Below are 12301 nucleotides of genomic sequence, written 5' to 3'. Positions count from 1 at the left end.
TCCCTAACTTTTAATTTCTTTTCTAATACAAGCATTTGAAGTTATACATATTCCTAGTTCTTTATTTTGTGTGTAATACAAAAATTGGCAGTCATTATTTTCAAGGTGGAGAAGAGAATCTTATTCTGACTTCAAAATTGCTATTGTCAATTATGACTAAATTCATAATGCTCACCATGTCAAACCATATGATTTTGATATATACATTGGAGAATCATACTGACCAATGTTGTTTTAATGTCATCTTGTTTCATATAGGATTCACCTTTATTTGATCTTATTAAACAAGCAAAGGACCGAGAAGGACCAGCTGATCACCTTGAACCTGCTTGTACTCTCAACCTTCCTCTCCAGAATAATCACACTGCAGCAGATATGTAAGTAGAATGTCTGTTGTGTCAGTCCATTCAACTTGCAAATAGATTCTGAGCATAGTGTGATGCAAGATGTTATACAAAAGCTGTAGGGAATAGAATTTTGAATAAGACATTTTTCCTGCTTTCAGGGATCAGGAATATAAGATACATGACCCAAATAAAGTTCATATACAGTGGTACAGAGTGCTACTGAAATCACTCAGGTTTGATGTAATGAGGACACCTTTCATGCAGAGATGGCAATTTAGATAGTCCTCAAAGGTAGAGCAGGATTTCAACATGGAAACTGGAGAGGAGGGAAGAGGCAGAAATAGCATGAACCCCAAAGTATAGCAGTCAGGAAAGCAGGAAACATTTTTCAGGGAGTACAGCTCAGTGCATCTGGAGTGAAGCATAGGATGGGGCAAAGGGAGTAGTGTGGGATCAGAGACTAAAACGGTTGATTAGTGCATGATGGTGTGATGGAAGAAGAAGGCGGTAACTAACATTTATTGAGGGGTCACTGTGTGCTGGACAGTGACCTAACAGCCCTGTAAGATAATAGACACAGCTTTCAGCCTCCGTTATCTATGAAGAGGGAATTAGAAATCAAACTCAAGCAATCTGACCCCAAAGCCCATGCTCTTAAGCAGTCTAGCTACATTGCCTTTCATAGAAATGTGCCTAATGTTATGTTCCTGTTCAGTTCTGTATAGGAATTGACATTACAGCATTCTGTGATTAGTGCAGGGACTGTTTTCCAGAGATGTCATTTCCATGATAATTTGTACCAAAGTATTTCTAGCATATGGAGCTTCTGCCTTCATGTATAAATTTGTTTGCTAGGTAATACATAAATATAAATAAGTCAAGCCTTATCTTTTTCTTTAATTCAATAAGCAGTTGTCTGTTAGGTGCCAGGAAATGTTCTAGGCACTGGGAATACAAAGGCGAATAAGATGGACTAGGTCCTTCCCCTCGTAGAGCTTACGCTCTGGAGGAAGGAAATAAACAGTGAACAAGTAAACTAATACATAAGGTGACTTTAGAATATAATAAGTTCTGTAATAGAAAGAAACAGAATGATGTGAAAGAGAGAAGCTAAGAGAGTGATAGAATGTTTAGGGAAGCTTTCTCTGATGAAGTGCTATTTGACCTGAGACTTCAGGAACAAGTGGGTGCTGGCCAGGCAAAATATGCATGATGCGCGTTACAGGCACAGCAAACAGTATTAAGTGCAGTGGCCTAGAGTGGTCAAACTTAGCTGGTCTGAGGAACAGAAAGAAACCCCGAAGCAAACAAGAGGAGAATGGTACAAGATGGGGCTGGAGAGGCAAACTGGATCTAGACCTTGTAGGTTCTCATAGGCCGTAGGGAGGAGTTTGGGTTTTAGAAGGGCAGTGGGAAAGCATTAAGGTTTTAAGCAGGGGTGCAGCTTGCTATAATTGGTATTTTTAAAGGGTCAGTTTCTGGCTGCTACTTGAAGTACAGGTGGGTTTGGAGGAAGGAAAGGAACAGGGCAAGGAAGAAAGTAGAAAGACCAGTTTGGAGAATATTTCAGTAGTTCAAGTGAGAGATGTAAACAACTTGGTCTAAGATATGTCAGTAGAGGTACAAAGACATGGAAAGATCTGGGGTGTATTTTAGAGGAAGATTTAGTAGAACTTTCTTTTGCATTGGGTTTGAAGATTGGGAAAAGGGAAAAATTAAAAATACCTCCTGAGTTTTTAACTTAAACTGGGTGTAATGTGGAGCCATTTCTTGACATGGGAAGAATGGGAAAGAAATCAAGGCCACTTTGGCCTTCTTAAGTCTGAGATTCAAGTAGCGAAGTCCAGGAGGTAATGTGTTCACCTAGAATTCAAGGGAAACTAACTTCTACCCAAGTTAAGTCAGTCTACAGTATTGTTAGTTAGTGAATTGAAGGGAAATTCAAGGGTGATAATAGACTAGACCCTGGTACTTATATAAAGTTATAATGGTGATTCCCTTTTCCTAGTGTACTAGTAAATATATTGAATGTACTAGAAACATCCATAGTAAGGTACAAATCCTACTTCCTGCTCAGAATGATTTCTCAGCTACTAAAACAAAATTAGAAAGTTATGCTTTGGTGTTTACTCCCTAGTACTTGCTCTTCATAGTAGATTCTGGGATATTTTTAAAAGACTGTAAACCTTTTACTAATAGTGACCTTAGTAAAAAGTGTTCTTGAAAAAAAGAAAAGAAAGTAGACCTGGATCATCCTCTAAAATAAAGGGCAACACAGAGCAGTAGAAGGTCAGAAATTGAGAAATAATTTTACTAATATCTCTGCCTTGATTTATGCCTGACATATTTTTAGTATACAGGTGTAAATCTGCCTTGATAATGTTACTTGAAATATTAATTCATATAATTGTGTACTATATAATTTAGGAGGGAGTATATATGTGTAACTTAAGTGCTATGTATATGAACCATAGTTATCAATGAAATGTTTTTAGGAGAGAATCAGAGAAATTGATATTTTGATATCAGTGGCTTGTTCTTTTAAGCTAGAGGAAGGACTGAACCAGAATTCTGGAACCAGAAATTATGAACCAGAATTTTATGAATTCAGTCCCACTTTAATTATTAGAATTGAACATATAAACATATGCAGCTGTTTTTTAAATAAGGCAGTAATTCCCAAGAAAAGCCATTTATTGAAATAGAATTAGAAATGATAAGGACAAGCTTAGTTTTCCTATTAATCTCTCTTTTCCAACTTGTATTTAAAGAGGAATTTGGTGTAGAACAGTAGGTTAAATAGACAAGATGTGTTTGGATGCATGTGTACAGCCATGTGTGTGTGTGTGTGTGTGTGTGTGTGTGTATGTGTGTGAGCGAGAGAAAGAAAGAGAGAGAGATTCTTAGCAAACTTCAAATGAAGTCTTTTCCTTTGAATATATCTAGGTATCTTTCTCCTGTAAGATCCCCAAAGAAAAAAGGGTCAACTACACGTGTAAATTCTACTGCAAATTCAGAGGCACAAGCAACCTCAGCCTTCCAGACTCAGAAGCCATTGAAATCTACCTCCCTTTCACTCTTTTACAAAAAAGGTTAGTAGATGATCACTCTCAAGAGCATGGACTCTGAAACGAGGCTGACTGGATTCAAATCATGGCTCTTCTGCTTAACTAGGCGTGACTTTGGGCAAGTCGCTTTAATATCATATGACCCAGCAATCCCACTACTGGGCATATATCCTGAGAAAACCATAATTCAAAAGGACATATGTACCCCAATGTTCATTGCAGCACTATTTACATTAGCCAGGTCATGGAAGCAACCTAAATGTCCAACGACAAATGAATGGATAAAGAAGATGTGGTACATATATACAATGGAATATTACTTAGCCATGAAAAGGAATGAAATTGGGTCGTTTGTAGAGATATGGATGGACCTAGAGTCTGTCATACAGAGTGAAGTAAGCCGGAAAGAGAAAGACAAATATCGTATATTAATGCATATATGTAGAATCTATAAAAATGGTACAGATGAATCTATTTGCAGGGTAGGAATAGAGGTGTAGACGTAGAGAACGGACATGTGGACATGGTGGGGAAGGGAAGGGTGGGATGAATTGGGAGATTGGGATTGACATATATACACTACCATGCGTAAAATAGCTAGCGGGAATATGCTATAAAGCACAGTAAGCTCAGCTCGGTGCTCTATGAATGACCTAGGTGGGTGGGATGGGGGTCCAAGAGGGAGGGGATATAGGTATAAATGTAGCTGATTCACTTCATTGTACAGCAGAAACTAACACAACACTGTAAAGCAATTATACTCCAATTTAAAAAAAAACTTTAATATCTCTATGCCTGTTTTCTCATCTGTAAAATGGAAATAATAATAATCTACCTTGTATGGGTTTTGAGATAATTAAATGAATTAATACATAAAATGCTTCCAACAGTGCCTAGCACATAGTAAGCACTCAGAAAGTGTTAGATGTTGTTATTGTCGCTGCTACTGTTATGCTTTCAAATTTATGCCTGGAAATATTTGCTCCTAACATTACTTTTGCTGTTCAGGTGTGTGAGTTGAGATTATACAAAGTGTTGTGGCCTAGTGCAGGTGCATTTCCTGGTAACCAGCTTGTATAGCATTCTCTGATTGTGTGTGTATGTGGTGGGATGGGGAGGTCATTTGGGTGTCTGGGCATGTGTATATACATGCAAGTGCACACCCACTTGGAGCTCTTTGAAGGAAAGTAAAAGGCCACATTCCTCTGTGATAAATCATTTTTCTGATTTTTATTCAAGTCAGAGATATACTGAACTTTATAGGCATGTTATAAGCCCTTACATTAAGAGCGTTGGTTCCAAAGTGTGGTCCCCAACCAGTAGAATCCACCTCACCTGCTAAGTTGTAGAAATGAGAAGTTTTCTTTGAGCACTGCCCCTAGAACTACTCAGTCAGAAGCTCTAGGATGAGGGGGAAAAAAAAAAAAAATCATTGTTTTTACAAGCCCTCAGTGCAAGTCTGATATAAGCCAAAGTTGAGGACCACTGGGATAAATTATTAACTAAAAAATTCTGATTACCTTATGCAAGTCTTTGAAAAGTAAATTTAAACCAAGTGTTTAAATTAAAAAGTAAATTTAAACCAAGGTTCATTATGTTTAAAGTAGATGGAGGAAAATTCAGTTTTGTGGATTACTTTTCTCCAACCTGTGTTCCACTAGCATTTTAAAATAAACTCTCTAAATTTAATATCACAGTCATATTACCACTTAGGTAATCTACAAGTCTAGCATTTTTATAGAGAAATACACTATTTGTTTTTTGTTTTTAGGATTGGAAAAATTGAGGGACTTTGGAAATTCCATTATTTTAAAAAATAATTACCCTCTTGAATATTGATAGTGAGAATTTTCAACATCTGTGATGAGAGATTACCAGTGGAACTGAAACATACCCTATTTGGATTGTCTAATTTCACAAGATCTTAGGATCTTTTTTCCTCCGCCTCAACTTTATTTTATTTATTTTTGGCTGTGTTGGGTGTTGGTTGCGGCACGCGGGATCTTCGTTGAGGCATACGGGATCTTTCATTGTGGCACACGGGCTTCTCTCTAGTTGTGGCGTGCAGGTTTTCTCTCTCTAGTTGTGGTGTGCAGGCACCAGGGCACATGGGCTCTGTAGTCGTGGCGTGTGGGTTCCAGAGTGCGTGAGCTCTGTAGTTTGTGGCACGCAGGCTCTGTAGTTGAGGCACAGGAGCACAGTAGCGCACGGGCTTAGTCGCCCTGCTGCATGTGGGATCTTTGTTCCCTGACCAGGGATCAAACCCGCGTCCCCTGCATTGGAAGGCGGATTCTTTACCACTGGACCACCAGGGAAGTCCCTCTACCTCAATTTTATGCTGTAATAATTTAGCAAAAGAATTATTTTTTGCTGAATAATGCTTTCAGCAAAGTATTATTTTGCCTTCTAGTATCTAGTACAGTGCTAAGGCTACAAATCAATTTATTCATAAGGAAAACAGTGGTAGAGATGAAGTTAATGTTAAAATGCTATTTAACAGCATTTGGTTATAGCAATTTAATGTTTCGAAAAAATCCACTTGTGATACAAAATTAAGAGTAAATGTGATTAATTCCCCTTATTTTTCCAGTGTATCGACTAGCATATCTTCGACTAAATACCCTGTGTGCACGCCTTCTGTCTGACCACCCAGAACTAGAACATATCATCTGGACCCTTTTCCAACACACACTGCAGAATGAGTATGAACTCATGAGAGACAGGCATTTGGACCAGGTAAGAAAATTATGCACTTTTCCTACTCGACTCACTTGTTAGCTGTGTACTGATTTCTTAAGAAAAGGTTAGATTCAAATGAGAAGCTGCATTGATTTAGTAGACTTAATATATATTTGCTTGTTGACTACCCTTTATATTTTTGCTATATTTCTTACAAATGAGAGCTTTAGAGCTTGAGAGTATTTCAATAACTTTACTTATTTAATGGCATGAAAGATCTCACTGCAAAACTCACTGAAGAAACTTTATCCTAGGCTTTTTCTATGTTGTGGTAAGCTAGAATTCATTTAGTGTGGAAAAAGCATGAGACTTAAGAATAGTTGATCTATGACTTCCCTGGTCCAGTGCTCAAGACTCTGTGCTTCCACTGCAGGCTGCAGGGGACACGGGTTTGATCGCTTGTTGGGGAACTAAGAACCCCTGGGGATCTTAGTTGGTCTAAAAAAGATCTAAAAAAGAATAGTTGATCTAAAACAGTGTCAAATGAATAAATGAATGAGTTAATTTACAAAGACCATCTCTCATATCTTCCTCTTTCTTCTCTGTTTATGGAATAATATTTTTGTAACAGTTTTATTGAGATGTAATTCATATACCATGCTAATTGCCCATTTAAAATGTACAGTTCAGTAGTTTTTAGTATATTAACAGAGTTGTGCAACAATCACCAAAATCAGTTTTAAAATATTTTCATCATGTCAAAAAGAAACACTGTACCTGTAGCATACACACCTCTATTCTCCTACCCCCTCTAACCACAGGCAACATGCTAATCTACTTTCTGTCTTTATAGACTTGCCTGTTCTGGACATTTCATATAAATGGACTCATATAATGTTATCTTTTGTGTCTGGATTCCTTAACTTACTATGTTTTCATTGTTCATCTGTGTTATAGCTTGTATCAGTACTTCATTCCTTTTTATTGCCAAATAATATTCCATTGTATGGCTATACCGCATCATGTTTATTTATTCATCAACTGATGTACATTTGGTTTCCACTTTTTGGCTATTATGAATAATGTTAATGAAAATTCATGTGCAAGTTTTTGGGTGAATGTATGTTTTCATTTCTCTAGGGTATTTACCTAGGAGTGGAATTGCTGGGTCATATGGTAACTCTTTGTATTACCTTTTGAGGAATGGCCAGATTGTTTGCTAGCATGGCTACCCATTTTACATTCCTGTCAGCAGTGTATGGGGTTCCGATTTCTTCACATCTTCACCAACTTCTTATTTGCCTTTTGGATTATAGCCATCTTAGTGGATATGAAGTGATATCTCTTTGTGGTTTTGATTTGCACTTCCCTGATGGCTAATGATATTGAGAATCTTTTTGTGTTCTTATTGATCATTTGTATATCTTCTTTGGAGAAATAGTTATTCAGATACTTTACCTATTTGTTCATTGGGTTGTCTTTTTATTGTTGAGCCGAAAGGGTTTTTTATATATTCTACATGCAAATTCTTTATCATACAAATCCTTATATGATTTGCAAATATTTTCTCTCATTCCCTGAGTTGTCATTTCACTTTCTTGATTGTGTCCTTTGAAGCTTTTGGTGCTTTAGTGCTTCAAAAGCTCAGATTTTCTTTTTCTTCTTGAGTCAGTTTTGGTAGTTCGTGTCTTTCCTTAAATTTTTCCGTTTCATCTTAGATATCTATTTTGTTGATATGCAGCTGTTCATAATGTTCCCTTTTAATCTTTTTATTTTGGTAAGGTTGGTAGTATTGTTCCTAGTAAGAATTATATTTTGAGCAAAAGATGAATTATTGTATAAAGGTATAACCTACCAATCTGTATATTTTACAAGAGGATATTTGAACTCTAAATTCTAGTATGTTGGATTTTTTTTTTTTTTAAGTAGGCACTTATTGCCTTATGGGTCTACTGCTTTTCTATAATATAGAAAGATAGACAGTAGTGCTAAGGATTTCTAAAGAGATTAGGTATCTGGAATCAAGAAGATTTTGTGAGAGGTATCTTAGGTAAAGTATTGAAATAGGAGAACAGTGTGAATTAGCAAAGAGGATACTTGGATGGCATTCTAAACGGGAGAAATAATAGTATTGGGGCTGTTTAAGATGCTAAACAAGGGACGTTGAGTAGGTATTCTTGGCGGTAGATGGGAACAAGAATGTTGCAGAAGATATCAGTTCTTAAATTAGGTAGTAAAATTCAGACAAATTAAGAAAGTTCGATGTTTCAAAGTCACAGAAAATCACTTCAAATTTTATTTTTATGTTTAAAATACCCTTCTCTTTAAATGTAATATGCGTATAGAGTAATCTGTATATCATAAGGATACATCTTAATGTAAATTCATCAACTGAACTCATCTATGAAAGCAAATCAAGAAACAGAACATTGTCAACAGAAGACTGTCTCCTGTCCCCTTCCAGTTACTGCATCCCCCTTAACACCACCACTGAGTATAGCCAATATTATTTTATCTAATAGTTTGAACCCTTTTCACACCTGGCTTTTTTTTTTTAAGTGCTAGTTATACAGTTAATTGATTCCAGTTTCAACTTTTCTCTTCTGAGAAACATTTAAGGAACAGGAGCCAAAGTTAGGGTTATTTACAAACCAGATGATCAGTCCTGAATAACTGAGAGTTGGCTATTTGCATTCTGTTCTTTAAATACTCTACATGTACATTCAAACTGAGCTCAGGATGGGAGAAGATAATTCTGTAGGAAATTAAATTTCCATTGTTTGAAACTAAGAGAAAGGTAACAGTGTTTTTTAGAGTACAACCATGCAACAAAATCCTGACTATGTTTATATCACATTTATTTTACTAGATTATGATGTGTTCCATGTATGGCATATGCAAAGTGAAGAATATAGACCTTAAATTCAAAATCATTGTAACAGCATACAAAGATCTTCCTCATGCTGTTCAGGAGGTAGGTAATTTTCCATGGTAAGAATTTTCCAGATATATACATATCTATAATATGGATAGCTTCAGTCATTAATTATATCATATGTTCTGACTGTATTATATAAATTTACATATCAACTTTTTACTTTTGTATTATTGGTTAATTATTTGTAACTAAAATGTAATTGGGAAGTTAACACACTTTAGTATTCAAATTCATACTATAAAGTAAACAAAGAATACTATATCCCTGACAATAAGCAGGATATTTGTAATAAACTTTTACACAAATGTATAAAAAACATATTGTATACATCTATGACATTTCACTGCTAGTAGAGCAGCTATAATCCAAGCCTAAGATGGCTTTTTCGGATTGTTTTTGCCTGTAAAATATGCGTTTTTACTGTTAAATAGTATTATGAACTATGAAAATAGAAAATCTAGGCTTCCCTGGTGGCACAGTGGTTAAGAATCCGCCTGCCGATGCAGGGGACACGGGTTTGAGCCCTGGTCTGGGAAGATCCCACATGCCACAGAGCAACTAAGCCCGTGCACAACAACTACTGAGCCTGCGCTCTAGAGCCCGTGAGCCACAACTACTGAAGCCCACGCACCTATAGCCCGTGCTCCGCAACAAGAGAAGCCACCACTCACCGCAGCTAGAGAAAGCCCCTACGCAGCAACAAAGACCCAATGCAGCCAAAAATCAATTAATTAATTTAAAAAAAAAAAAAGAAAGAAAATCTAAGCAGTTAAATACCCAAATTCATTTAACAAGTGTTTTTGCTCTTCTTCCTCAGACATTCAAACGTGTTTTGATCAGAGAAGAGGAGTATGATTCTATTATCGTTTTCTATAATTCAGTCTTCATGCAGAGACTGAAAACAAATATTTTGCAGTATGCTTCCACCAGGGTACGTTAAAAAGCATCCTTTGTTTGGGAAAATCTAATTATAAAGCAGTAGATCTCACTAAAACATTAAGTAATCTACTTTTTTTGTTTTTCCTCTAGCCCCCTACCTTGTCACCAATTCCTCACATTCCTCGAAGCCCTTACAAGTTTTCTAGCTCACCTTTACGGGTTCCTGGGGGCAACATCTACATATCACCCCTGAAGAATCCGTATAAAATTTCAGAAGGTCTGCCTGTGCCAACAAAAATGACTCCAAGATCAAGGTTTGTGTTTTCTTTTTAGGGAAGTGGTAAAGAATAAGAGGGGCTTATTTTGATCCAAGCATAAGAACACAAAGCTTTCTTCATTTAAAATAAGCCAGATTTGAGACCCTAATTTCCTCATTTATATTAAGTGATGTGATAAGAATTGGGGGGAGGGGGGGAGGTAATCTGTTTACTTAGATGGGTTTGCACATTTAGTCATCAGCTTTCCTGGCTGCTGGGGTCTGTTCTTTTGTAAACAGTCTGAGCACCAGTTTGATGATAAGTTTCAAGTCACTCTCATGTTTTCGTAAGTAGCCAGTCTGCTAAACAAAGTAGATTACTTTTGGTTAAGAATTTTTATTCTGGGGTTTATTGAATGTCCTGTGAACTCTTTCTGTGGATGTGTTCATCTTGCTTATAAAAATGTAGATGACTGATTAAATGTAGGTGACTGTAAATTAAGTCTTTAGAGGTCCATCCCTAATTCTGCCTGTGGCCTCTTTGTATTAACTTGGGCAGGTCTCAGGGTACTGTGGCTCAGGTAAATGATGAGTGTGAAACTGTTTTAAATTCTCAGATGAAAGGTTCTGTGCGACTACAAATCAGTATATTATCTTCCACATCCAACAGCAAGTGCTCTCTGGCTTTTGAAGTTGACTCATTATGTGTTATCAAGAGCCATTTAAAGCTGACTTTATTTGAATAAAGTGGAGGCAGATTAGCTTGTAAAGTCTCAGAAAATGTTAGCCCATATAGTTGTACTTAATGGGCAAGAAAAACAAGAGGGGGATATATAAATCCTATAGAAAACATTTGTGTGGTGTGTTTAATTATATAAATAATGCACACTCATAAAAATTTCAAACTCTACAGTAAAAGAAAAAGTAGAAAATAATTGGCAAATGATATAAATGCTCTCATGTGCCCCTGTATCGTCTTCTGTTTATTTGGTGTTCTTACAGTTGAGTATCTGTGTACTGATATCTACAGATTACATTATAAGCTGCTGAGATGCCACACCATGTCTAATTTGTACACATGAAAACGTATACTTAGCTAAATTTTTAATGGTGATGATTAACCCATAGTATGCTGATAATGATGGCTTTTTTGCTGATCTTAGTTAAATCACTTCCAGGTTGGAGTCCTTTAGCAAAAAAAGTCACATTCTGAAAATCCTGATAAATCATTGATCAGGTATTAAGAGAGCATCTTAACACTCTACATATTCAGCATATTTAGTTAAATCAAATATATCAGTATAGAGAACGATGGCCACTTATCAAAGAATTGGAGGACAGTAAAATCCATATATTTATTGATTCCATGTACATATGATCCAGTCTTTGTTGTGTCAGGCTAATGCTGTTCTTCACCTTTATTATCAGGAGTGTAAATTATATGGTTCAAGCAAGGACAAAATAATAAGAGATTTCTGATTCTAGGATTCTAGGATTTCTGATTCTAGGATTCTGTTAAATAGCCTTTACTATATATAGTAAGTATATTTACTATACTATATATAGATCCTAATTAGAATTCTGATTATCACATATAAGTTTTTGTTTTTCCAAAAAATAATTTTTTTTTTTTTTTTTTTTTTTTTTTTTTTTTTAGCAGTACGCGAACCTCTCACTGTTGTGGCCTTTCCCGTTGCGGAGCACAGGCTCCGGACGCGCAGGCCCAGCGGCCATCATGGCTCACGGGCCCAGCCGCTCCGCGGCATGTGGGATCTTCCCAGACCGGGGCACGAACCCGTGTCCCCCGCATCGGCAAGCGGACTCTCAACCGCTGCGCCACCAGGGAAGCCCGTAACTTGAATTTTTTAATGAGAAAATGTGAAAGAAATTTTAATTGTTAACTTAGTCATTGATTTATGAAGAATTAAGTATGGATAAACTTAAAATTTTCTTTTACCCTTTTTAAATGTGAACAATGGCAGAATATGTTCTTGCAGACATGCAGGTCTTGCTTTAAAAAATCTAAGGAACCAGTTCAGTGTTTGACTAGACTAGCAGTACCAGAATAAGTCTCTAATGAGTATAGTTTGTCAGTAGTTCCAGGGGTAGAGGAAACCTTTGATTTGGCATTCCT

The 12301-nt window shown here is 36.5% G+C and overlaps 1 protein-coding gene across 2 annotated transcripts in view; it reads left to right on the top strand.

The window, feature by feature from the left end:
* RB1 (RB transcriptional corepressor 1) overlaps positions 1-12301 on the top strand; it is a 134239-nt gene that overhangs the window by 116284 nt on the left and 5654 nt on the right. For both annotated transcript variants that reach the window (XM_007466438.1, XM_007466437.1), the window contains 6 exons: positions 259-377; positions 3294-3439; positions 6006-6151; positions 8964-9068; positions 9850-9963; positions 10062-10225. In XM_007466438.1, coding sequence (XP_007466500.1) covers positions 259-377; positions 3294-3439; positions 6006-6151; positions 8964-9068; positions 9850-9963; positions 10062-10225 — 794 coding nt within the window. The remainder of the gene's footprint in view (positions 1-258; positions 378-3293; positions 3440-6005; positions 6152-8963; positions 9069-9849; positions 9964-10061; positions 10226-12301) is intronic.

Source organism: Lipotes vexillifer, unplaced genomic scaffold (genome assembly GCF_000442215.2).
Source record: "Lipotes vexillifer unplaced genomic scaffold, Lipotes_vexillifer_v1.1 scaffold384, whole genome shotgun sequence".
Lineage (NCBI taxonomy): Eukaryota > Metazoa > Chordata > Mammalia > Artiodactyla > Lipotidae > Lipotes > Lipotes vexillifer.
This window is presented reverse-complemented; position numbering and strand designations above follow the sequence as displayed.